At 37.7% G+C, this 25,256-nt stretch overlaps 2 protein-coding genes across 5 annotated transcripts in view; both read right to left on the reverse strand.

Annotated features, from left to right (window-relative positions):
- The window catches only part of HLCS (holocarboxylase synthetase), an 85,578-nt gene extending 70,738 nt beyond the window's left edge, over positions 1 to 14,840 (reverse strand). The window contains exons 1-4 of the mRNA XM_014056236.2: positions 13,967 to 14,840; positions 5,718 to 5,870; positions 4,398 to 4,560; positions 1,508 to 2,466 (exon numbers count right to left, since the gene is read on the reverse strand). Coding sequence (XP_013911711.2) covers positions 1,508 to 2,466; positions 4,398 to 4,560; positions 5,718 to 5,870; positions 13,967 to 14,248 — 1,557 coding nt within the window. The 5' untranslated portion in view covers positions 14,249 to 14,840. The remainder of the gene's footprint in view (positions 1 to 1,507; positions 2,467 to 4,397; positions 4,561 to 5,717; positions 5,871 to 13,966) is intronic.
- Positions 14,841 to 17,052: 2,212 nt separating this feature from the next.
- On the reverse strand, positions 17,053 to 25,250 carry PIGP (phosphatidylinositol glycan anchor biosynthesis class P). Of its 4 annotated transcripts, none has more exons than XM_087721651.1 (6): positions 25,022 to 25,168; positions 23,887 to 23,998; positions 23,269 to 23,358; positions 21,626 to 21,698; positions 20,180 to 20,298; positions 17,053 to 19,694 (listed from the first exon to the last, which is right to left on the reverse strand). In XM_087721651.1, the coding sequence occupies exons 3-6, from the start codon at positions 23,348 to 23,350 to the stop codon at positions 19,576 to 19,578; spliced, it is 393 nt and encodes a 130-aa protein (XP_087577777.1). In that variant the 5' UTR covers positions 23,351 to 23,358; positions 23,887 to 23,998; positions 25,022 to 25,168; the 3' UTR covers positions 17,053 to 19,575. The 4 variants fall into 4 exon arrangements, with proteins under 4 accessions (XP_087577777.1, XP_087577778.1, XP_013911720.1 ...); XM_087721652.1 differs by having other exon boundaries at positions 24,976 to 25,165; XM_014056245.2 differs by lacking the exon at positions 23,887 to 23,998 and having other exon boundaries at positions 24,976 to 25,250.
- Between the last annotated feature and the right edge of the window lie 6 nt (positions 25,251 to 25,256).

Consider the following 25,256-nt stretch of genomic DNA (forward strand, 5'->3'; position numbering starts at 1 on the left):
CACTTCAATTATTAAATAACTAAGTATTAAATGTATTGTATATACTCACATATTACCCCATTTGTAGATCAGCTAGCTGTAATTTTTTATGATATTTTTATTAAAAATTTCAGAGTTGTCTTATCTATGGATGGGTTTATATAGGAATATATATGGAATATAATGGTACTTTAAAAAGTATTAACTTATATATTAGTGGATAAATCTAATCTAATGTTTTGAGTATATTTTGGCACCTAAAATTCTCAGTTTATCCACAAGTATATAAGATAACTAAATAAAACTATTAATAAAACATTATTAATTGAATTGCATCTGAACATTGAGGGAATATAAAAAGCAACAGCAATAATCTTATGAGAAGTAATAGCATCACTGTTTTTTGTTTAAAAAAATAACACTGTTGCCTCAATTTAACTAGAATCCACTTAAAACATTACAGTGGTCCTAATTATTTGTGAGGTTCCATTCTAGTGAAAAACAAGGAAGAACAAAATTACAAATAATGAGAAACTGTCTGTAAGAATTATGGAGTTAGGTTCCAGAGCCTATGGTGCTTTCTTCTTCCCAAAGTAGTCATCTGCATTTGTTCCTTTTTGTCTTCCCAGATGAAGATTTTGCATAATGATTTCTTTCATACTGGTTAATGATTGGAATAATATATTTAACTAGCTAGGTGTTCCCAGTTGTAGGGCTCTAAATGGATTCCTAGCAGCAGTTGGCCTTATTCAGAGCAAGTTGTTCATCATGTGCCTCACACTGATTTCTTTGCTGCATTGTATAATTTAAACTAAAAATTAAACAAAATACTTTACAAAAGTACCAAAGTCTATCCGCAATTTTGGGCCAAGATAAAAATAAGGCTCAAGTTATATATCGATGGAAACCTTTTAATATATATTGAGGTTTGATCTCTATCAATTATGTCACATGAAAATGGGGATAGTGTAGGCCATCTCTATATAAAATTCACTACCTAAATCATGCTACTGAAATACCATCTTTTTATCAACTGAAAATTCAGCATACAATCCTACCATGAAAGAATAATAAATGGGAATGACACACTATAACAGACTTCCACTTACCTTAAAATTACTTTAAATTTCCAAAGAACTCTCTCTCTCACTCTCTCCGTCCCTCCATACATATATACATACATGATAAGGCTTTTCAATCTCTCCTCTCATTATAATCTATTTCAACTTCCAAATTACCACCATGAATTAAGGGACTCTTCAGAATAACAACAAGATATACAAAGACCCACAGCCAAACAGGTCAATGACATGTTTCTCATTTATTTTGAAACAATGAAGTGCTTTTGATTTATGGAAAGGTACTTTGAATACAAACCATTGTTCACCAAATTTCTAATACATTTAACAGTAGCTTGCATAGGCTGTTACCCAACGTTGTGCCTACCATTTACCACCATTCTGCAAACAGCATTATTTAAGAAATATCTGAAAAATAACAAACAAAATAGAACTTGTTTATACTGTACCTGAGAAAGAATTGCTTCTCCTCCATTATTTCCATATGATAAATGAACAATCATCATATCTTTATCTGGACCATCAAAATAACCAAGTGGCTTTATGGGATTAAGTTTTTCTGAAATGTCCACTTCAAAAATTTTTCCACTAGCAAGAGCATTTAATTTAATTTCATTGTTATCTTTTGAAAAAACTACTGTTCGTATAGTGTCCATTATTTCATTCTTACTCTTTAGTTTTACACCACCAAATGTGAAAGAGGCAGAAAGTCCCAAAATCTTCCCACCTTTTGACATGAAAGCTAGAAATTGTTTAGACACAGCATCTGAAATGGGTTCTGATTCAGCAATGATCAGAAGCAATGCATTGTCAACCCAAGGAACAGTCAGAACTTGTTTCTCTAACAACTGGTAGATGGTATAAGCATTAATATCAACACAATCCATGATGATTGATTTTATTTCTTCAAATTTTATTTTTTTAGAATCAGACCCAAGATAAATTAAAATATTAGGAGGCTTTCCAGTCAAGTTTACTCTTTGCATATTTCCTGTTATATAGTCACCACTAACTTCTTCTACACTGCCACTATAATCATCCGGAAGTTCTGGGATGTTTTCTGCTGAGGCAAATTTAACTGACTCAATTGTGCTGTTCTCCAGTTCCAAACATTCATGGCAGCTTGAAAGATGTAGGTGATGATGTTCTGAAGCATCTCCTTCCTTTTCAGATAATTGCTCAGATTCCTCATGATATCCATTTGTTTTCTGCAGTCTGCATTTCTCTTGGTGCATTTCTTGATCACCACTTCCTGTAAATTCAGCAGTTTCCACCTGAGATTTATCAATATTTTCAAAAAGTGAGTCTTGTGGCAGTTCACTTGTCTGTATCTGACCAGACTTCTCCTCCTCTTTGGTACCTGGAGCCAGTTTTAATTCTTTCAAGGCCGATTTCTTCAGGTTCACAGCTAATACATGTTAAGTAAGTTGTTAAACAAAACATACAAACATAGCAGCACGAAATAATTCTGCCTTCAATATAAATTTCAACTGATAATCCAATCTTAAAATACATTGTGTAGACCTGAGTGCATTTTACTTCTTGCATGCTTGTAATGTAACTTAACATTACATTTCTGCAAATGTTTAATTTAGTTAATTTTTTTCTCCTTTGAATTATGCAGAGATATGAATGTATCACATCCCTCAATTTATGAATGGGACATACTAAAACTTTGAACTCTCCTATTCAGCAGATATATTCCTAAATTTATCTGAAATTGAAGTTGTTCAGGGTAGACCAGGAGTTATCTGGGGTGGATGATTTATTTCTGGAAATCACTGGTGCTTCCAGAAAAAGATGATTTAGAGAGATGTTTAGTATGGTCCTAAGAGAGATGGAACGTTCTGGAGTTCTCTGAAATTTTATGTTCCTGATCAATTGTTTTATCTGCACTCTAGGCTTAGATAAAATGTTTCATAAAATTATGTTATTTATTTACAAATAGACTGGGGTTATATACTGCTTTTTGTCCCATAATTATGTTTAATTGATTATTTTATATCTTGTCTTTCCTCTGGGAGCTGAAGATGTATTTAGCACTCCTTTCTCCATTTTTCCCATAACAATCCTGTAAGATAGGTTGGCTAAGAGAGAGCAACTAGCCCAAAACATTATAACTGTGGACAGATTTGAATCTGAATCTTCCCAGGCTCAAATCCAAAACTTGAACCATACCATCACATTACCTGATTTGTTTGGTTTTGACTTAATATATTTTGTGGACTCAACAAATTAAGGACAAATCATTTCAAGTTTGACAATTGTAAATATCCCACCCTTAAAAAAAACACGAATAGATGAAGCAAAGAAGTAATCAGAAGGGTGGAGACAGAAAAAGGGGTTTCTAGGCCAGATTTTATTATTCAAGAGTTGAACAACTGGGAAAAGACTGGATTTCATTCATATGCCTGCTCCGCATCAAGCAGTATTATCAACTGGCACTGTAGCAAATATGGCCCTGCATCAGGTATGGAATGACCTTATTTGGAGGCAGAGTTTCTTTCCTAGCTCAACGAGGAGACTGTGGTGCTGGTTCTTCACTCAGTTAACATACTCCCCTCCATTAATAATCTATAAATTGAAAGATCAGGTACAATTATCCCCAGTCAAGTCTGTTCACAGGGGATAATAACTCAGGAGAAATGAGCAAACACCCACCCATACTAAAGTGAGTATACTGCAACTCAAGGAATAAATAGTAAAGAAGAACGTCAACTTATGTTACGCTGCCTTCAATCATTGTACAAGTCAAAAGGAGCATGGAAAGTAAGCATATTTGATCCTGGAATTAGGCATCATTTAAGTGTGCTTCATAAATTTGGCAGGAGACCTTTTGGACCAGCAACTGGCAAAGACACTTTTTATTAAGCAGTGCTTTTTGTTTAAGAAGCACTCCACAGCCTAATGTATATTATGATATAGCTAAAAAATTCAAATTCCAAATCAAAAATTAATCCCATTATTTGGTTGGTATGTTCCCCCTGGGATGATGAAGAATAATGTCACAGGCAAATTCTGCTGAAGGTGGTCACATATTCCAGAGCAATAGCAGTCAAGACTAAGTCTTAAATGCATAACCACATACATATGATAAATATTAGTCATAATGAATTCAGTGTTATACAAATGGTCTTTTTTCTATACTTTCCATGCCTATTGCAAATTTCTGGAGGGGAGGGTGAGGGTGAGAAGAGGATACCATCAGATGGACTTCTAATTGACAGGCATCAAAGCAAGATGAATTTGCAAAGAATGATGAAGCTTTGAATTTGAGAATAATTTATATGCCATTTAAATATATACTTTTGTTGGAGATAGGCAAATGGGTGTACTTACAGACAATTTTTTGAGGCACCATTCCATTATCCATTTGGAGTCTGTTTTCCAAGAATGCTATCCCAAGGCTACTAAAATTATCTATGCTGGCTTCAGCAAATAATATGTAAGGCTTTCCAGTTTTAAAGGCCAAAGGAGAACAAAAATCTGACCATTTCACAATCTGAAGAAAGATTCACAGAATAATTTTGACATTAAAGCATGTACAGTTAGAATATTGAAATGCATTGTAAAATTAAGTTAATATTCCTACCATTAATGTAGTTTCTAAATTAAGTTAAAAGAGATAAATACATCTACCAAGTCATTTCCATATATCCATGGTTAATGAAAAACCAATGGGAAGAATAATAAATTCAAATTAATATTGATCATGATAAATTAGAAAATAAAGAACAAAGAAGGAAATATGGGATTAGGAATTAACAGACCTTTAAATTTATAATGGAGGCTTAACTCATCTTATATAAAAGCTATGCAAAAAGCTATTGTAAAGTTTTTATGGAGATCCTGGATATTTTTGAACTGGGGAATAGTTATAATTTAGACACATTACCTTCCATTTAAGGAACTGGCTATAAAAAACAAAAGTCAGTACTTCAAATTACCAAATTACGCACTCCCCCCCCCCCTTCCATTTCAGTGGAAATGTCTGTGCATCTTATGGAGTGAATATTGCATCACAGACCGGGCCGCGGCGGCAGGAATTAGTGTGGCCGCAGTGACAGACAGCGGCGGTGAACAGCCTATTGGTGCTGCTGCCTATTGGCGGTTAGATCAACCACCTGGAATACCACCAATCAGCTGTTCCAGATGATGGCGATCCCTGCCGCCTGGAACAGCTGATCGGCAGTATTCCTGGAGGCTGATCCAATTGCTGATAGGTGGTGGTGATAGGCAGAGAGCAGTGGTGGTGAGCGGTGGCAGCAGTAACAGAATAGACCCTGGTCCATGAGAAAAAATCCATTGTAGGGACAATCCATTGTAGGGACAATCTCACCTACGGGAAATTTCTTCCGTAGCTTCAAGAACTTTTGAGTGAAACAATATAGCATTTCCTGCCTGAGCAGGGGGTGGACTAGAAGATTTCCAAGGTCCCTTCCAGCTTTTATTCTGTATAACAGCATATTACAAGAGGCAATCGAAGATAAGTCATAAAAGGTGTGGACAAAGCCATGCATGATTTTTGTAGTTGAAACAAAACATTTTTTTGTTTTCTTTTTTTTCCTTTCCAAAAGCTTATGGTCTGGAGCATCGTATGGAGTGAAAAATACAGTAGTTTAAAAACTTATTAGCAAAAGTATTTTAAAGAAAACGTACCTTATTTGCTGAGCAAGTTATAGCTTGTGAACTACTTGTTTGAATGAAAATACCTTCAGTTACAAATGTAATATGTTCATCTTCAACTACTTGTTCCAAATAATTAAAATGTGATACAATAAATAATGTCCATTTGTTTAAATCATCAAGGGACTGAAAAGAAAAAAAGGTGGCTTAAATCAACTATATAATTTTAGAAAAATGCAACGTGTATTATACTTTACAAAATCTGGATCTTGTCCTATTCCTGAAGTATCTATTCAGGAAGACATCTTTTATAGCAGTTTAAATGCTGACCTTAGAAAGATGAGAATCAATTTTAATCAAGAATAGATTTCATATGCAAGGAAAATGTTAAAATCAAACCCATTCTGAATGGTCAATATTTAAGTATACCAGATAGATGTTTTCTGTTTTGCCACTGCCAAATAACAGTGTGAAATAGTTCAATATTAATACTACCAATATAGTTTGGGGTAGATTACACATCTTTGTAGCAACCCTTTCATTTCCTCTACCACTATTTCTCTAAAATATTTCTAATTTTAAATAATTCCTGTTTACTTAGAAATAAAGACTTGGTTGCAAATAAAAGTGTATCTACTAGGGAGTAAAACCTAATGAACTACAGTGTGATTTACTTCTGAACATTATCTGTTTCACAGATGCTTATCAAACATGTCCTTAAAAACATACAAGTCTCCGATTTCTTATTCTTCTAATTTTATCAAATGACAATTTAAAGCTAAAAAAGAACTTCTGAGCAACAGTTCAGGAAAAGCTATCTAATGAGTGATTCTTCATCCTATAATAAAGCAAATAATTAATTATCCTAAGGAATTTAAAATACATAAAGTGAACAGCAAAAATTTGGATAAGAATTTAACTTATTTTTTTTAAAAATTCAAATTTGAAATATTAAGACTTTTGCTGCTTTTGAAATAATTAAAATAAAATAGTACCTTTGTGGGAACATAAATTATTTAGTCTTTTGGGGAAGAGATGACTGCTGACTGGACTAAGTATGGGAAGATCCAATTTCTAGGTCTCCATTAACATGAATGCCACTAGAGGGACCTTAGGTTGGTCACTCCCTTTCAGCCCTAATCAGTGTTAGAGTCAGAGACAAAGTGGCAACAAACAAACAAAACTTGGTTAAACCATTCATCAATAGCTTTGCTTTAAGAATTAAGTGAGTGCAGTGATTTTGCAACCATGTGATACAAACATTAAGCCAACGATATAACCTAAGTTGGAAAATAAATCACACGAGCAAGAAAAACATGAAGATGAAAAAAAAATATTTGGGCAGAAAAAAAGACACATTTAAAGTAGGAACAGGAATTTCTAATCCTCTAGATTTTGTTTTAATCCTTTTCTCAATCTAAATGTATTAAAGATGGTAATGTTGTGGCCCAACAGCGGCCGGCTGAACTGTTGGTGGAATCTGACAGCGATGAACACTATAGGACTGCCCTGGAGGCTGAGGAAGACTCTGGGGGGTGTTCGGAGTCACAGCAGGGACTAGAGAGGCCTGTTGGCCAACAGGTGACATCTGAATCAGGGAGCAGTGAGAAAGAACAGAGGGAAGCTGTCCCTGAGGCACATATGTGTAGGGCTGTGAGGAGGAGGGAGCAGCTTTGGAAAAAGAGTCACAGAAGGAAATAGGAACAGGCGGCTACTGATTGGCCCCTCCCGGAGAGCTTATAGGTGGGGCAACGGGAGGGGAATTTTGCAGGAAACAACAATTTACTGATCCAGCCGTAGAGAAAGATTGGGAGAATTTTGTGAGTTCAAACCTTGTTTCATAGAGATAGCTTTCTGGACTCCCAGCCAAGGGGTTGCTTATCTCCCTCCTTAGTTGTGGCAGACAGCCCAGTCTGCGTCTGTATATATTATAGAGGCTTGGGACAGAAGAGTTTGTTTCCTGCCCTCTAAAACAGATTTAAATATAATTTAAAATGGAGCAGCTTCGTGCAGAGAATGCGCAGCTCATGCAACAGGTAGCTATGCTGGCTGCCCAAGTGGCTCAACTCCAAGTTCACACTGCTCCACCACCGCCTCGGAGGAAATGCCCAGTTGCAGTGCCTGATAAATTGGATGGCAACCAAGCCATGCTTCCGGCTTTTGGGGGACAATGCCAGCCATTTATCAGCTTGTGAGCAGAGGATTTCCCCATTGACTGAGATAAAGTGAGGTTTATGATTAGCCATTTCTCTGGGTCCGTATCTCGTTGTGCTACCTCACTACTGGTCCAGGCTAGCCTTTTGCTGGATGACTTCAGGGGTTTCTGTGACCTCAGGTTAATGTATGAGGACCCCATTAAGATGGAGACTACCTGATGTCTGAAGACTCTGAAGCAGGGCCGGCGTTCCTTGCAGAAATACATCAGTAAGTTTAGGCTACTTAGCCAGGATTCGGCTTGGAATGAGGCAGCCCTCATGGACACATTTTAGAATGGGTTGTTGGAAGAATTGCAGAATGAGCTGGTGTGTGTGGATAGGCCACCAAATGTCAACACACTGGTTCATCTGTGTCTCCGAATTGATGCTCGGTTGCAGATGTGGGAAAGTCGCCGCACATCCCAGGAGAACAGGGTAGTTCCAGCTATACGTGAGATTCCAACTCCATGGGTGGGGCCCATGGAATTAAGTGCAGCCAAACCCCGCTTGTTGATAACGGTGAAAAACAGACAGCGCTCAGGGGGGTTGTGTTTTTATTGTGGGGAATCTGGGCACATGGCAGCCTTTTCCCCCAAGAAGAGACAAGGGGCATCAGTTACTGGACCTACCCTCCAGCCCTAGAACATTTTGTCGGGAAACGCCCCAAGCCCGATCTAAGGGAGACCTAGGGTTGGGCGCACACCAATTCAGAGCCACGCTCAGAGACAGTGACTTGCGGGCCTCCCCAACACCTGCTCCTGGCATCATGAATAGTCCTGCCCAGTAGTCTGCAGGGAATTCCGGCACATGCTCTGGTTGACTCCAGGGCTACAACAAACTTCATGGACGAGGTGTTTGCGACCAAGTATGCAGTCCCTCTGTCCGATAGATCCTCCTATGCTTGTGGAGACCATTGATGGCTAGGTGCTTCTGTCTGGGCCTATCAAGGCCACCACGCAACACTTGCGCCTGGTCATCGGGGCTCATGAGGAAGCTATCCAGTTATACATTACCTCTGGCCTGCATTTCCCTGTGGTCTTGGGCTTGGCTGCGGGCGCATGAGCCACAGATCTACTGGTCCCAGAACTTTGTCACTTTTCCAGCCTTGCAATGTGTGTACCACACCTGTCAAGTTTGTGCAGGCCAGTTGCTGAGTCCACCTGGGATGTCCTCACCTTCCGACATAGCAGATTTTGCAGACATGTTCAGTGAACAAGAAGTAGACCAATTGCCACTGCACCGTCCATATGATTGCCCCATCAATTTGATTCCGGACGCATCGCTTCCTGTGGGTCATTTGTATTCGATGTTGGATCTGGGACTTTTTGGACAAAAACCTAGCTTGGGGTTTTATCTGACTCTTGTCTTTGCCACTGTTTGCCCCAGTCTTGTTCATCAAAAAGAAGACCGGAGATTTGAGACTATGTTGTGACTACCATAAACTTAATTCTATCACGGTGCGCAATTGATATCCTCTGCCCCTTATTCCTAAACTGTTGGAGCGGCTCAGAGAGGCTATAGTTTTCACAAAATTGGATCTGCGTGGAGCCTATAATGTTGTCCAGATCCGGCCCAGGGATGAATGGAAGACAGCATTCGGCACCAGGTACAGGCATTTTGTGTATACAGTCATGCCTTTTGGGCTGACCAATGCCCCTGCTGTCTTCCAACATTTTATGAATGACATCTTCTGGGACCTTTTCGAACAGTTTGTCATTATTTATCTAGATGACATTCTAATTTACTCATCCTCCTGGGAGAGTCATCGGCAGCACCTACGCCTGGTCCTACAATGGCTCTGTGAGAAGTGCTTGTATGCAAAACTGGAGGTGCCAGTTTTGGTAGTCCACCATCGAGTTCCTGGGGCATCGTATCTCTCCTGAAGGCATTGCGATGGAGCCGGGCAAGGTAGAGTCTGCATAATTGGCAACCTCCTCGGCGAATGAAGGATGTCCAGTGACTCCTCAGGTTTGGCAACCTCCTCGGCGAACGAAGGATGTCCAGTGACTCCTCAGGTTTGCCAACTATTATCGGACCTTTATCCCCGGCTTTGCTTTCCTGACTGCACCCCTCATACAGCTCCTTCAGAAGAAAGTTCTGTTTCACTGGAGTGCCCCTGAGCAACAAGCGTTCCAGGCCTTGAAGCAAGCCTTCATGAAAGAGTCCGTCTTGAAGCATCCTGACCCACACTGTCCATTTGTAGTGGAGGCGGATATATCAAATATCACTGTTGGAGCGATATTACTTCAGGGTCACCCCTCCAGCAGTACCCTCTTCCCTTGCGCTTATTTGCGGAAACTCAATTCTTCTGAGCACAATTATACCATTTGGGAGAATGAGTTACTAGCCATTAAGGTGGCGTTTGAAGCATGGAGGCATCATTTAGAGGGGGCCAGACATCAAATTGAAGTCCAGATGGACCATAGAAATTTGGAATTTTGCAAGACCGCAGGAAAATTGAACCAGCACCAGATTCGGTGGTCCCTCTTCTTTGCACGGTTTAATTTCCGCATGACATACATCCCCAGTGCCTGCAACCAAAGGGCAGATGCACTCTTGCAGAAATCCAAGTATTCTTGTACCAAAGACCAGATTCCACCCCAGACAGTTTTGCCCGTAGAGTCCTTCTCCGTGGTTCATGAGCCTGTGGACATAGGGCCTCAGATACGGAAAGCCCAGTGGCATGATGATTGGGTGGAACAATGGAAGGCAGAGATGGGGCCTGCCTCCCCATGGGCATTCACCGATTAACTCTTGTGGTACCGAGACAGACTCTACGTGCCAGTGGGACCACTTCAGGGACTTATTCTATCCCAGTGCCATGATAATCCTGAGGTGGGGCACTTTGGCCTCTTCAAGACCTTGAACCTGGTCTCCCGTACTTTCTGGTGGCCCTGATTACGGCATGATGTACAATATTATGTCACATCTTGTGTACGGTGTTGGCAGGTCAAGTCAGCGATGGGAGCCTTCCCCCCCACCCCCAGGGCTGCTCCAGCCATTGCCAACACTGAAGAGACCCTGGGAGGCCATTTCTATGGACTTCTTGACGGAATTGCCTCCGTCTTCTGAATTTACCACGGTGTTTGTAGTGGTAGACATACTGACGAAGATGGCACATTTTATCACGTGTCGGGGATTACCGACAGCCCGCGCCACCCGCATGTTTATCCAACATGTTTTCAGGCTGTACGGCCTGACAGGGTCATGTTGGACAGGGGAGCACAATTTACAGCCCAGTTTTGGAAAGGGCTGATGAATGCCTTGGATGTAAAAATCTGCTTGTCCTCGGCGCACCATCCAGAAACCGACGGAGGAATGGAGAAAGTGAGCAGGATCTTGGAGCAGTACCTGAGGTGTTTTGTGAATCAGCAGCAAAATGATTGGGTGGATTACGTGGCAGTGGCGGAGTTTGCGTTCAATACCTCACAGCACACATCCACGCAAATGACACCCTTTTTGGCCAATGTAGGGTATCATCCTCAGTTCTTTCCCTTCACACCAATCGACTCACCGGTCCCCGCAGCTAAGCTGGTGCGACGATATCTAGATAAAGCCAAGGAGTACTATAAGAGAGTCACAGACAAGTCTCGGCATGCAACGCCAGCATTGACTGTGGGGGATCAAGTGTGGCTGTCCACTAGACACCTTCCGTCAGACTGGCCGATGAAGAAGTTAGACCACCATTACCTTGGCACGTTTCCTGTTGAAGCAGTCATCAATCCGGTCGCCTATCACCTGACATTGCCACGTTCAATGTGAATCCATCTGGTCTTTCATCAATCTCTCCTTGTTCCTGAACGGCCGGCTTGTCTTCTTCGCCAACCAGATCATCCCTAGGCAGAACCTTGTGTCGATGAGGAGCCGCCCGAGTACAAAGTTGCCAGTATCCGGGATTCCCGATGGCTGAAAGGACGGTTCCAATACCTGATTGAATGGAAGGGATATGGGCCGGAGGATTTTACCTGGGAGGATGCAACCTCTGTGCACGCACCTGCTTTGGTGCAGGCCTTCCATGATCAATTCCCATCTAGGCCACACCCTGAGCGTCAGATCCGGGGGAAGGGCCCTGCGGTGAGGGATAGTGTTGTGGCCGAACAGTCGCCGGCTGAATTGTTGGTGGAATCTAACAGCGATGAACACTATGGGACTGCTCTAGAGGCTGAGGAAGACTCTGGGGGGTGTTCGGAGTCACAGCAGGGACTAGAGAGGCCTGTTGGCCACCAGGTGGTGTCTGAGTCAGGGAACAGTGAGGAAGAACAGAGGGAGGCTGTCCCTGACGTATATATACGTAGGGCTGCGAGGAGGGAGCAGCTTTGGAAAAAGGGTCACAGAAGGAAATAGAAACAGGCGGCTACTGATTGGCCCCTCCCTGAGAGCTTATAGGTGGAGCGACGGGAGGGGAATTTTTCAGGAAACAATAATTTACTGATCCAGCCGTAGAGAATGATTGGGAGAATTTTGTGAGTTGAAGCCGTGTTTCATAGAGATAGCTTTCTGGGGTCCCAGCCAAGAGGTTGCTTATCTCCCTCGTTAGTTGTGGCAGACAGCTAAGTCTGCATCCGTATATATTGTAGAGGTTTTGGACAGAACAGGTAACCTTAATATATGCCTGAACTCTTAAAACTTACACAATTTATTAGAATTAATCTAATACTCTGGTAACGCTACAATTTATTCTTGGCTTTTAGCTACATTATTATTAGTACATTGAATCACAATATTTTATTGCTTTATTGAGCTACTTTTCACAATATTACTGTCACCACTGTTACATCTAGTATACTGCTATGTAATATGAATAATCTCAACCAATTTTTATATTTGTATATATATTATAGTTGACCAAATATAGACGTGAACTATAACCTTTGAAAACCTTCTATCTTTTCTGCAATTTACCATTGTTAAGGAAGTTGCAGTTTCTATCAAGCATGAGATCTCTGGATTTAAATTTTGGGAGAAAGTGGTAAATACAAAACCAAGTTGTAATTCAATGCATGGATCTTTGGAAATAACAAATACGTCTATAATTGTGATTAATAACATTCCAATTTATGTATTTTAAATGTATACTTGTACATACATTTATATGTTGATCTTGTGAAAACAACATAATTATTACCTACAAGTTCCTAGGATATGTCAAACCAGAATTATTGCATCTTCTGGGAAGAGTAGGGACATGATATAATTGTAATGTCTTTGATTGTTTTTGTTTGCTATGCATTATTTATGAATATGCATGATGCAAAATATTTTCCCATGATAAGGAAAATATATTTGGAATATTAACTCAGTGTTCTGTTCAATACCTATTGTACTCTTCCCACACACATTGTACTTCTTTCCACATTCCACTAGCAATAAAACGTGGGATGCTAATTATGGGAATTGGAGATCAACATTTCTGGTTTATCAGGTTAGAAGACTAACTTTTTACTCTATCAGAAATATCATGGGAAGTTCACACATTACACATTTAACATAGACATTCTACACTAACAGATACATAAAGCACACATGTACACAAGCATATTTATGACTACATAGTTATTAGGTACATATACCAATGGGAATAGAGAACATTGTTATCATGCAATCTGTAAAATTTTTTGATGTTTTCAATAGCCAAGGATTTTAAAGGAAAGCCATTCCAGGTCATTACTCTAAAAAATACATATTGGCACTTACTGTTACATTTTAAATTCTGATACCTCTTCACTTGTTTAATAGCAAGTGCTCCTAAATTATGACACCGGTACATCCAGGTGCAAGCTGTCTTGGGAAATTTTTAAAGCAAGAAAACAGGCAAGCTGAAACCATACATTGAACAGTTAATAAAGTATCAGTGGCTCGTGCCACACATTCAGCTTCATCTGGTATCTCCTGCTTACCTCGGACCTGTCCAAGGAACAGCTATTCTCACGAGTGAAAGTTTTCAGCCTCTCTAATAAATGCAGGCGTGAGGCAACAACACTTCCCTCACCCTCGCATATCCACACCCACAACCTCCCTTTCCACGCAACGTACGATAGGCCCAGCCCCAGCCCTCCCTGGCCGGCTCTCTGCCACTGCATATCACACCTGAGTCTCGCCAGTGAAGAAAACCTTGTCGCCCACCCTGAGGTAAACGATCTCGTCGGAGAGGCCGGGCACCTCCTGTTTGCAAAGCGGAAGGTGGGGGACCTGCTGGTGCAACGTGAAGCGAGTACACCCGAAGCTGGAGCAGGAGCTGCAGCCGGAGGAAGAGCAGAACGTAAACGAACACCTGGTTCGGTACAGCCGGCGCACTGTGCGCCGGATGAGCCCAGCGGAACAAGGCCTCCAGCGCGCCCACAGGTATAAGTAGCACAGCGTGATGAGCATGACGCGAGGGGTGAGCCGCCGCCGACTGCGAAAGGCCGCTCACGGCCGGATTCCCATTCCTGCACCGGCAACTTCTCGGCCAAGTGAAGAACGGCGGTGGAGCCGCGCCACCGCTTCCCCATTGGTTCTCTTGCTCTTCCTCACGCGAAGACTAAGGCGGTGCTGATTGGTCAGAAATCGCATTCCTCCCACTCTGCTTGGGTCAGCCGAGAGGTTCCTCCGGGCTCGATTTTTTTTTTGCTGCGTTTGGTGGGTGTGCTCCGCAGGGGGGAAAGTCTCCCGTTTCGAAAGGGAGGTGGGTAGGAGTACTTAGAGACGGCGATTTCCTTGCTAGCACTTTCCCAGTTTCTCTTTCGTTTTACTGTCTCTGCCTTAACCTTGTTGGTACATATTAAGATTCCTTTCACCTTTGTCAACGAGCGAGCCTTGTGTTGCAGTGTATATAAGTGGCTATTTTGATTTAGAAGGCGCAAACCTGAGGGACCGAGAATTAATGCCGCCCGGAGTTATCTTGTAGAGGAGATGGACGCATAGAAACGTAAATAAATAAAAATGCAGCCAAACATTCTTCCAGGGGGAACACTTTATGTATTGTAAAGAATACCCTCAAATACTCTCAAAAGCAATGAACGTTACAAGCCCCCAAACAGACATAAAACATGTTTATATTTATTCAATTTGTGAAGTTAAATAAAGTTTATTTAAAGTTTTAAATAAAAATTGGCAGTTGGTTTTCAGGACATGAAAACATAATCTATGCAAATGCCAAAGAACCAAACCATATCAGAGGGAATGTAATGTGTTATTCTGCACATTATCATCATTTGCTAGTCTGATACCAGAAGTTCCCTTCCTGTTTCTTTCAGAGCAGATTTCTCATTTATCCACAGAATAGCAAAAACCAACTCAGCTGAGTACCACTGTTAACTTTTTAAAATAAATGTTATAGATTTTTTTCCACTCACACCCTGTTGCAAAAGCAAAATATTCAGTTAATGCTGTTTTCATCTGGAAGGCATTTTCATGTTTAAGATTGTCATAAAGATATAGCATTACCTTTACATTTATGCCAATAAAGGGCGTATCACAATCATCTGAAATTAAAGTTCTGAGTATTGGTAAGAAAGACTTTGCTTTTGGCCTCACCTTTGCAACTATCTATAGAACTAGTCAACCCTATGACCCATTGGCTCATTCTTCAAAAGAAAAGTAGTGTAATCTGATGTGACCAGAATGAATATTAATGTTTAGGCTGACCATATTTTTCTTACATGAAGCTGAATGGTTCCATGGTCATCTGAGTATATTTCATAAATAGAAAATTGTTGCAAATGAACTTCAATAAAAAGTTAATATTTACTTACCTAAACAGATAAACAGAAAAATGACCACAGACGTGCAAAAACAATAGCAAGAGGAACTTCCAACTTCCCGTTAGCTTCCCCATTGACTTTGCTTGTGGGAAGGTGGCAAGGAGCATTAGAAATCATGATCAGATATCATGGGGATGCTGCAACAATCACAATTTTGTGAGCAAAACTGATGTGAACATCGTGGAAATTTTAATTCCACATAAGTAGTGGGCCCTGGATGTTTTATGCATTAAGTTAGCAGATTTTAGGTACCTTAATTCATACATTATGATATAAACAGAAAAATACAAGTTTTAATGATATATAAATAAAGACAAGATAAGTGAAGGTCCCCTACTGAAGCTGGTTTTTCAGCATAGATGGAAGGCTGCAAAAAATGGATCCAGAGGCAGGTTTTTGACAGAATAAGTTATCAAAATGTGCTTTTGTTGAGAAATAGCTTCACAACAAGTTGCCAACAATAGACTCTTTCAATGAAGAAAATGCATTGGAAATAAGCCACAGCTTTTAACATGAATTAAAAATCAAGAAGAAAACCATTTATAATCAAAATATATTTCATTCCTGCTAATTTATAACTTTTCCAGAAGAAATAATTATGATTATATTGGTGGAAAAGATATCTTAAACATTTCTTATGGCTATTTTCTCCTTTAAAACAACAAATTTGAATCTTTTTTTTGCAAGAATTTTTTATTTTTATTAAGCAGACAACACAAAACAATCATCATCTTACATTACATCTTGTAGAAAGTGTGTCAATTGGTTACAATTAGCTTTCATGCATCTCTTCCACAGTCATTACTTATATTCATATCAGATGTCAAAGATTCTTAATGAATCTTACTATCAACATAGCATAGTTCTCATTTGACTGAAGTTGTTTTAGTGTCCTTTTGCCTAAAATAATCCATAGTTAAAAACACAACCACCTGATGGCATTTCATTAGTTATTACAAAATCATCCAATAACCTTAAGCCTTTGTAACATATTCTAAAAAAGATCAGTTGACAAAGTCTTTTTCCCCGCAAGTCACTGTTTACAATTTGTGTGTCCAGATACCTTTTGTTATGGTAGTGTGTATATGTATGTATGTATGTATATGTGTGTGTGTGTGTGTGTGTTTGTGTGTGTGTATATATATATGTATGTATATATGTATATATGTATAATGATGTATAATGATGTATAATGATGTATAATTTTATATATATATATATATATATATATATATATATATATATATATATATATATATATATATATATATATATATATATAGTCACAACCCCTGGTATGCCCAAATATGGGAGGAAGTTCACTGCTTATTTATTTATCAGCACAAATACAACATATATATATATATATATATATATATATATATATATATATATATATATATATATATATATATATATATATATATATATATATAACTGTATCCCTTATCATTCCATTATTAGTTGTTATAATTAATATTGGTTAACAGAAGATCCTATACTGTTTATATCCATTTTCTTCTCATCAAACCAACACATATATGTACCTTATTGCCATTATCAATTATTTATTTAACATAATCTAAAAGTTACTAAATTACTACTTACTAATTATAAAACTTAGTTATTTTTTGTTATCAACTTATCAACTTTCATATATCCAATAACATTACACCTTTATAACATATTCAAAATAAGGATTAATTAACAAAATTTCTAAGCCTTTTCTCCCAAGTCATTGTTTGCAATTTATATCCAAATTCCTTATGTTAAATCAGTACATATGTCTTTTTAACCTTATATCAAATTTGTCCCCCTATTCTACCTTGGTCAGAACCCATTTGGAATACTGTGAAAGGATTTAGACATTAGAATGAACACTGACAAATTGGAAAAAAATTGAAGATGGTTACCAAGATGGTGAAGAGTCTAGAAACTAAGGCCTGTGATTAAAAGATCTGGGAATACAGTATTAGCCTACAGAAAATACAAAGGGAAAAATGATAGCACTCTTCAAATAGTATATATTCATAAATAGAAAAATAATCTTAAAGAGTTATCACACAGAATATCTTCCAGAGGGAAAGATTTATTTCTATTGCCCTAGTAGAAATGAGATAAAAGTACAACAGAGGAGGTTCAGGCAAAACATCAGGAGGAGGTTTATGATTGAATTGAATCAGTGGAACATCTGTCCAGTTAAAAAGTGAGTTTTCCTTTTTTTAAGATTTTTTAGACAAAGACTGAGTGATCTCCTGTCAAAAGGTCTATTGGAACCTGCACTGACTAAAGGACTGGATTAGATAACCCCAAAGCTGCATTCCAACTCTGATTCTAGACTACATGTTTAGGATAGAAAAACCAGTTTAACTATTACATTCTAAGTATTTTTGCTCTTGTAGCTATTTTTGCAGTCAACTTTGGGTAGGGTAATATCAACCTTACCCTACGCAACTTTGGGTTGGGTAAGGGACACGGTGGCTCATTGGCTAAGATGCTGAGTTTGTCGATCAGAAAGATTGGTAGTTTGGCGGTTCAAATCCCTAGCGCCATGTAACAGAGTGAGCTCCTGTTACTTGTCCCAACTTCTGCCAACCTAGCAGTTCAAAAGCATGTAAAAATGCAAGTAGAAAAATAGGGACCACTTTGGTGGGAAGGTAACAGCATTATGTGCACTTTTGGCATTTAGTCATGCCGGCCACATGACTACGGAGACATCTTTGGATACGCTGGCTTTTCAGCTTTGAAATGGAGATGAGCACTGCCCACTAGAATTGGGAATGACTAGCACATATGTGCTATGGTAACCTTTACCTTTTCTTACCTTGGGTAGGGTATTATAACTCCATTTTTTCTCTCATCTCTTTTATGTTCCCTTAGGTGTTAAGATTGTAATTCTAGAACCATTTATCTAGGAATATAATTCATCTGTGTAGACCCACACAGAATTGTAAACAGAATTATGCTGTCTATTATTTATATACCAATATACAAAGCTAAAAGGAAATAAGAATCAGTGTTCCAAACTTTTTTGCTTAAAGTATATATACCAATTCACTGCAATGATCTACAATTTCTTGTGACATGCCAGAATTTATTTTAACCATGACTGAAGAATAAAACTCGAATAAATGTATACAGCGAGTAAGGAAAATATTTATATGTAGCATGCATATAAATATTATGACTAGTTATGAAATAATTGTATTCAAGACTTAGGTCTGCATTTCAATTGAAATTATTTATAGTATTACTTTCACATTGGAATACAGTCAGTATCTATAAATTTAAAAATCTGAATCTTGTTTACTTTAGCTGCTAATGTTTCTATGCACATGGAAGAAAAATCACATCTAAATGTCTAAGGGTAATGATTCTGGCCCAGATCCAGCATAACTTTTCTATTATGCACTTATCTAAGCTGCTTTATAAACATTATCATAATTTTACATGGTATACCTTGTTAAAAGAAACAGCCACCACATTTGGTAGTTTTATGTATTAGCTCTTGGAACATATCCTTAAATAATACATAGTCTAGTTAATATACAAAACAGAACACAACTGAGAAGTGGCTCAATTCACTGTCATGTAAATATACTACCTATATTGACATAGAGAGAGAAATACATAACAGGATTTGTCAACAGAACTTCACAGGGGTAATTACTTTTCTCAAATAATTTAGAATACAGTTATCAGCTGTAGGAGAGAACAAATGAAAACATTATCTGCAATGTATAAGAAAAAAGCAACCTAGACTAAGGATGAATGAATAAAAGTTTTGGAAATACAATGCCCCAAGAGGCTCCACCTAATCCTTAAAATGCTGTTTAACTATTACAGTTATATTTTAGGGCTAATTTATGTAAGCTGTCTGAAGTCAAGTGTTTAGGCACCCTATTGTCAATATTTCTATATTGTGTTTCATACTTTCTGACATGAGCTTATAGATTAATTCTCTTTGCTATTAAGAAAAAAAAATTTATTTACTTCATTAATAGGAATATCTCTTAATGCAGGAATTGCTTCTTCTTGTGGTATTTTCTGTTTTTGATTTTTTGCATAATGATCTGTAAAAGATTTTTTAAAATCAAAAATACATTTTTTGTTTAATGAGATGAAATGTAGTAAAAATGCAAGAAATTATTTATTGCAAAAATATGTTAGAGACTGTCTCTGACACCAACCATTTGCAATTACAGTGGTGATGAAAAAATAAATTTGTGACCAGTGCCTGCATTTATAACCTTCATACTGTCTGTATTTGCCATTACAGTCAGTACATTATCACCTTGGAAACTTTATTCTGAAAAGCCATTCATTCATTCTATATATCTCTTTTATTGTTTTTACAAATATGCTGAGACAGCAAATGTATTTAACACATCTTCAACCTCCTATTTTCCCCACAACAACCACCCTGTAATGATGCAAAAAATGCAATATAAAGCAAAAAACCCACCTACTTGAGAGATTAGCATGCTCATCTCACAATAAAATGTTATGGGTACATTGCAAACAGTTCTAGGTATATTTTTGTAGTTTTTGTGCTTACCTGTAATAGTTTCTGTAGAATTCAGTGGAGCTGTACTGATCATGTTAATACCAAAGAGGAGTACATAGCCTATTCCCACAGCAACTAAAAGATACACAGGCAATGCAGCAGCCCAGAATCTAGGAAGTAGAAACAACACTTGAAATAGTGCTTTAGTGCATACATATGAGAAAATGCAACAAAACAACTATCAACATATCGTAGCATAGTAGAAAAAGAAGAGAATTAGCAACATGATAAGGGAATGGAGTAGTTTGTTTGGAAAAAAAGTCTAAAATCCTAGGGCTCTTTAATTCAAAATTCTGATAAAGTATGAAAATTTAGTTAGAACTATACAAGTAGTACACTTTGAATGGACAGAGATTCTTTCCATCAAAGGACTGCAAAAGAACCCCTAAACACAAGGTTACAGATTATATATCTTTGGATTGTTATATATAAATATAAAGAAAATAACAAATGATATTATGAGTTCTAGAACTGGAGATCCAAGTTTTATGTCAGATAAAACTTAAGGGGTAATCTTACTATGATCTGCCTCTACAATCGCCAGTCCCGATAGAAGAAAATATATGTAGCTCAGGGTTGAACAGTGAAGTTCCTGGTGCTCTGTATGCATGGTTATTACCTAGTCATGCAATAAAACATCTGCAAGTGAACAACCAAGCACAGAGAACACGGAGGACTCCACATCAATCTTGTTTTAAGTACCAATGCCCTGGCATTTATTTGTGACCATATGCTATTTTTTATATCATAGACAACAGTCTAGTTTTTGTTATCTTTCTCCTTTTCAGGGTCACGGATTTGCCTGTTCAACATCATATATGTCCTTAAATCTCACATAAGTCCTGAATCAGGAGCCACACACATAATGAAGAGGGGGAATGGGAGTGGGGCAAGTACCTTTACATTCAACTGGAAATATTATGGTAAATTATATGGATGATTCTTCTGAATCAGCAGAGATTATTCTTATTCAAGGTTATACAGGTATCCTTGACTTATGATCACATTTGTGCCCAAAATTTCTGTTGCTAAATGAGATAGTTGTTAAGTGAGTTTTGCCCCATTTTATGACCTTTCTTGTTAAAAGTTGTTAAGTGAATCATTGCAATTGTTAAGTTAACACAGTTGTTAAGTAAATCTAGCTTTCCCATTGATTCAGGAGGTCACAAAAGGCGATCACATCACCCCAGGATACTGCAACTGTCATAAATATCAATCAGTTGCCAAGTGTCTAAATTTTGATCATGTAACCAGAGGCTAGCGCAATGTCATAAATGTAAAAAATAGTCATGTCACTTTTTTTAGTGGCATTGTAACTCCGAATGGTCACTAAATGAATTGTTATAAGTTGAGGATTACCTCCATTGTTAAAATATACATAGTATTTGTAAAATAATTCAATAGGAAAACCTTTAATGAAAGTTATAAAGAACTTACTTTTGAGGCCAGTATGTTAAGCCCAACGAGAACAGCCAGGATTCAGGTATGTAGGCCCACACAATATACAGAACTACATATATCCATATATATAGATACAGCACGCAGACAAAAAGCAAAAAAAAAATTAAGTACAGTGGTGAATTATATCCACAAAGAAGGCAAGCATATAATGTAAGATTCATTTTGATAATCATATTCATAATTGGTTTGAGGGAGGTAAGTTAGCAACTTCTCAGTAGCATGTTTATCAGCCATAATAAAACAGCTGATTTAATTTTATCTCTGATCTAGGGCATTTCTGGTCATTGTTGGATATTTTGTATGGATGTGCATCAGAAAATAGCTGTTCATGTTCATATCTACAATTACATGAAGATAAATAATATGTATGTATGCATCCAACTTTGCAGAAAGAATTCAGTCTAAGTGTCTACCATATAAAAGCTGAGTCAATTTTGGAGTTAATTTAGGTATACATCAAAATGTGCAATTTGACCAGGTATGCCTAAATCTTTGCCTAGAATTATATGTGAGGAAAGTGTGTAATTTTATTGCTTCAGGGCTTTCTGATTTTAAAATATTACTGCTACTCTCTTTCTAATATCTTGCTTCTGGGGAGGCACAGGATACATGAAGAAGTTTTAAAATGGTAGTGGTTAATTTTTATGCCAATATTTATGTCAGTATTATTGTTAATATAGTTAATTTCTCTAAATATTGTGTATACTTGATTCCTCCCAGCCCCAAGCTTTAGCAAGGTTAGGGACTGCCTCCTCTACTTCCACTTGAACTCCTTCCACCTGCCTATCTCCTCCCCTTTTGGTTGCCAGCCTACCCACTTCACTACTACTGCATTGGCAGGACCTTCTTTCATGCTGCCTTTTCTTGGGCCTGTGCAGCCAAGACTTTAGCAAAGATTTCTCTTATCGTCCAGGGCCTCTATTCATGACCTGCCCAGAGCCTTTCATTAAACATGCCTAGCATGTGAAAAAGATCGTGTGTGTGTGTGTGGCAAGAGAGAAGCCTCAGCTGTATCAGTGTGAAACAAGGCCTCTACAGTAGTGCCAGATGGTAAAGTGGGTGCAGCTGCAGATAGGCAGATGGCCAAAAGATCATCATCAAAGGAGTAGTGTAAAGTGGGCCCAAATGTTGTTCATGTGACCACAGCTGAATTACAGTATTTTAAATTTCAAGGACTGGGTGTAAGTCCCTTCATTCAGTGCTGTGGTAACTGAACAGTTGCTTAATGAATAGACATTAAAGCATGTACTATCTGTAATCAATGTCTTTTAAATAAACACAAATACATATAAGATATTCTGTCTGCCATCTAACATGCCATTTGACCATTGAGATCTTCTCTTATCTTTAATCGAAGCAATTAATTCAACATAATTTACTCTCATGTGCAGCACCTTCAGAACTATGACTCTTATTTTCAGTATGGGTATCACATACAACATTGCACTTTAATTCTCTGAAATTTTAGAAACCTTGCAATTGCAGCATAGACAATTTTAAAAAGACAACAATGAAATGAAACAGCCAACATACATATACTATCTTGCTTGTAATATAATTTGATATATTGTATATTGTATCATCACATTCAAACTATTAGGTTTAAGTGGTTTACTTACTAAAGGCAAATTGGGAGCCCAAGTAAAGAACAAAACCATATATAGCTCTTTCAGGCAATGGGGCTGGCGAATTTTCAACCATGCTGATGCCTTTATTTTATTAAAAAGAAAAGGGAAAAAGGAAAACAATTAGCTTAAGTTAACCTAACTATGGTTATCAATAATTTCACTTCTATGTGGCCAAAAAATGAAATTATGGTATTCAAAAAATACAACATGGATACTAATCCCCTTTTAATTAGGATATACACATTTCAAATTTCAAAGCACACTCCATCAACTATTTGGAAATTAGCTTTGTGTCTAGCTGCATGCAAGACAACTGGCTGCAAATTCAAGTAATTTATAATAAATAATCATAAGTAATTTACTATTTTCAATTTCCAATAGATTAGCTACTCTAATGTTTTTTTTTTCTTTTCTGGCAACTACAGTTTTAATCTCTTAGTGGCTACAAAATTTTTTGTTGAATTTAAAATAAAGGTCTGAACTCTAAGAGGTTTTTTTTACATCAAATAAGGCCACAGATGACACACTGCAATAAATTGCTCTTACTGAAGTGACTGGCCATCAGAGAATGAATACAAAGTTCTTTCTATCTTTTTATTCTAAGATTACCTTTAATTTTAAATCATATCCAATAACAAGAGAACTGTGATGGTGAGTGGAGAAGAGAAAAGTTTTCCTATGTTTAAAATGCCAATGTTGTGCTTATTCTAAGTCGTAAAATCTTTAAAAACAAAACACAAACAAATCCAGCTGTAAATGTCATGATAGTTAAACAATAAAGGTTAGAATAAAGATTTCCAAAACAAACATCAAAGCCCTCATAGACAATCTTGCAAAAGATTCATTACTGTGTTAAACTCTTCCAAAAGCCCCATTACATTTAACTGAATCTTTCAAACTATGGATGACTTCTTCGTAGAGGTGCTGTTTTAATAGCAATAGCACTTATATACGGCTCCACATTGCTTTACAGCACTCTCTGAGCTGTTTACAAATGCCACCATATTGTTCTCAACAATCTGGTTCCTCATTTCAACCTCAGAAGAATGGAAGGCTGTGTCACATCTCCAAAACATCTGCAAGGCATCAAGTTAGAGAGAGATAGGGAACTATGGTCAAATGATATTTATCTGTATTCATTTACAAGAAATAAACCCTGTGCTGGAAGTCTCACACTGCTATTTTGAAATTTTTTATTTTCTCAAAAGCTTGAAATTATTGTATTGTATTTTGTTTATTTGTATATATATGGCTCTTCAAGATTATTCTTATAGACTAAGACACCTCCTTATATGTAATGTAGCAGAATTTAAAATTCAATCCCTAGTTCAAAAGCATTGCTATACCACATTTGTCAAGTTTACAAGCTTCTGAAAGACATTTTGTAACTGTTCCCCTCCCTGCCAATGTTTCATGCCCAAAATGACAGCAATTGGAAACTCAAGTGTTTTTCCTTTCAACTGCTCCAGTACGCTAACCTCATTGCTAACCTCAGCTTTCTGCATTTTTCTACCGTTGTCTCCACTATCAATGCTACTATTGCAATAATCATAACATAGGATATTCCATGATAATTGATAATGGAACGTGTCCAAAATGTATTGTATTTCGTTGTTTTTTTATTAAAAAATTCCGTATCGCCGTATTTTTAACTAGAACATTTATATAACAGAAAAAGTAAAATTATCACTGCATCACCGTTAATATAAGAATTACAAACAAAGCGTAGGTCCACCGTCCATACCAAAACTGTCCAAACAAGATATATGGAAGGGTTTGAACTGGAGAAATCCGATTTGGAGAACTTTTCGCAAGTCATCCGATTAAGTTAAAAAAAATAACAATTTCCTCATCTCCTGTATGCGAACTACAAGATAACCGGACTTGTTGTCCACATACACCTTTCTATTAAAAACGCCGCTTTCCTCTATGGCGGAAGATGTAAAGTACCGGAAGTCACGTTCGCAGTCCGGAAAGCG

Source organism: Thamnophis sirtalis, unplaced genomic scaffold, assembly GCF_051295495.1.
Source record: "Thamnophis sirtalis isolate CommonGarterSnake01/CBP01778 unplaced genomic scaffold, rThaSir2_p1.2 scaffold_8, whole genome shotgun sequence".
NCBI lineage: Eukaryota > Metazoa > Chordata > Lepidosauria > Squamata > Natricidae > Thamnophis > Thamnophis sirtalis.

Coding starts and splice junctions, on each gene's coding strand:
- PIGP (XM_014056245.2), bottom strand. CDS start 25,096: ATGACTTGCGAAAAGTTCTCCAAATCGGATTTCTCCAGTTCAAACCCT. Junction 23,359..24,975: donor TTGTAATTCTTATATTAACG/GTGATGCAGTGA, acceptor AATAAAATAAAG/GCATCAGCATGGTTGAAAAT. Junction 20,299..21,625: donor TTAACATACTGGCCTCAAAA/GTAAGTTCTTTA, acceptor TCTACTTCCTAG/ATTCTGGGCTGCTGCATTGC.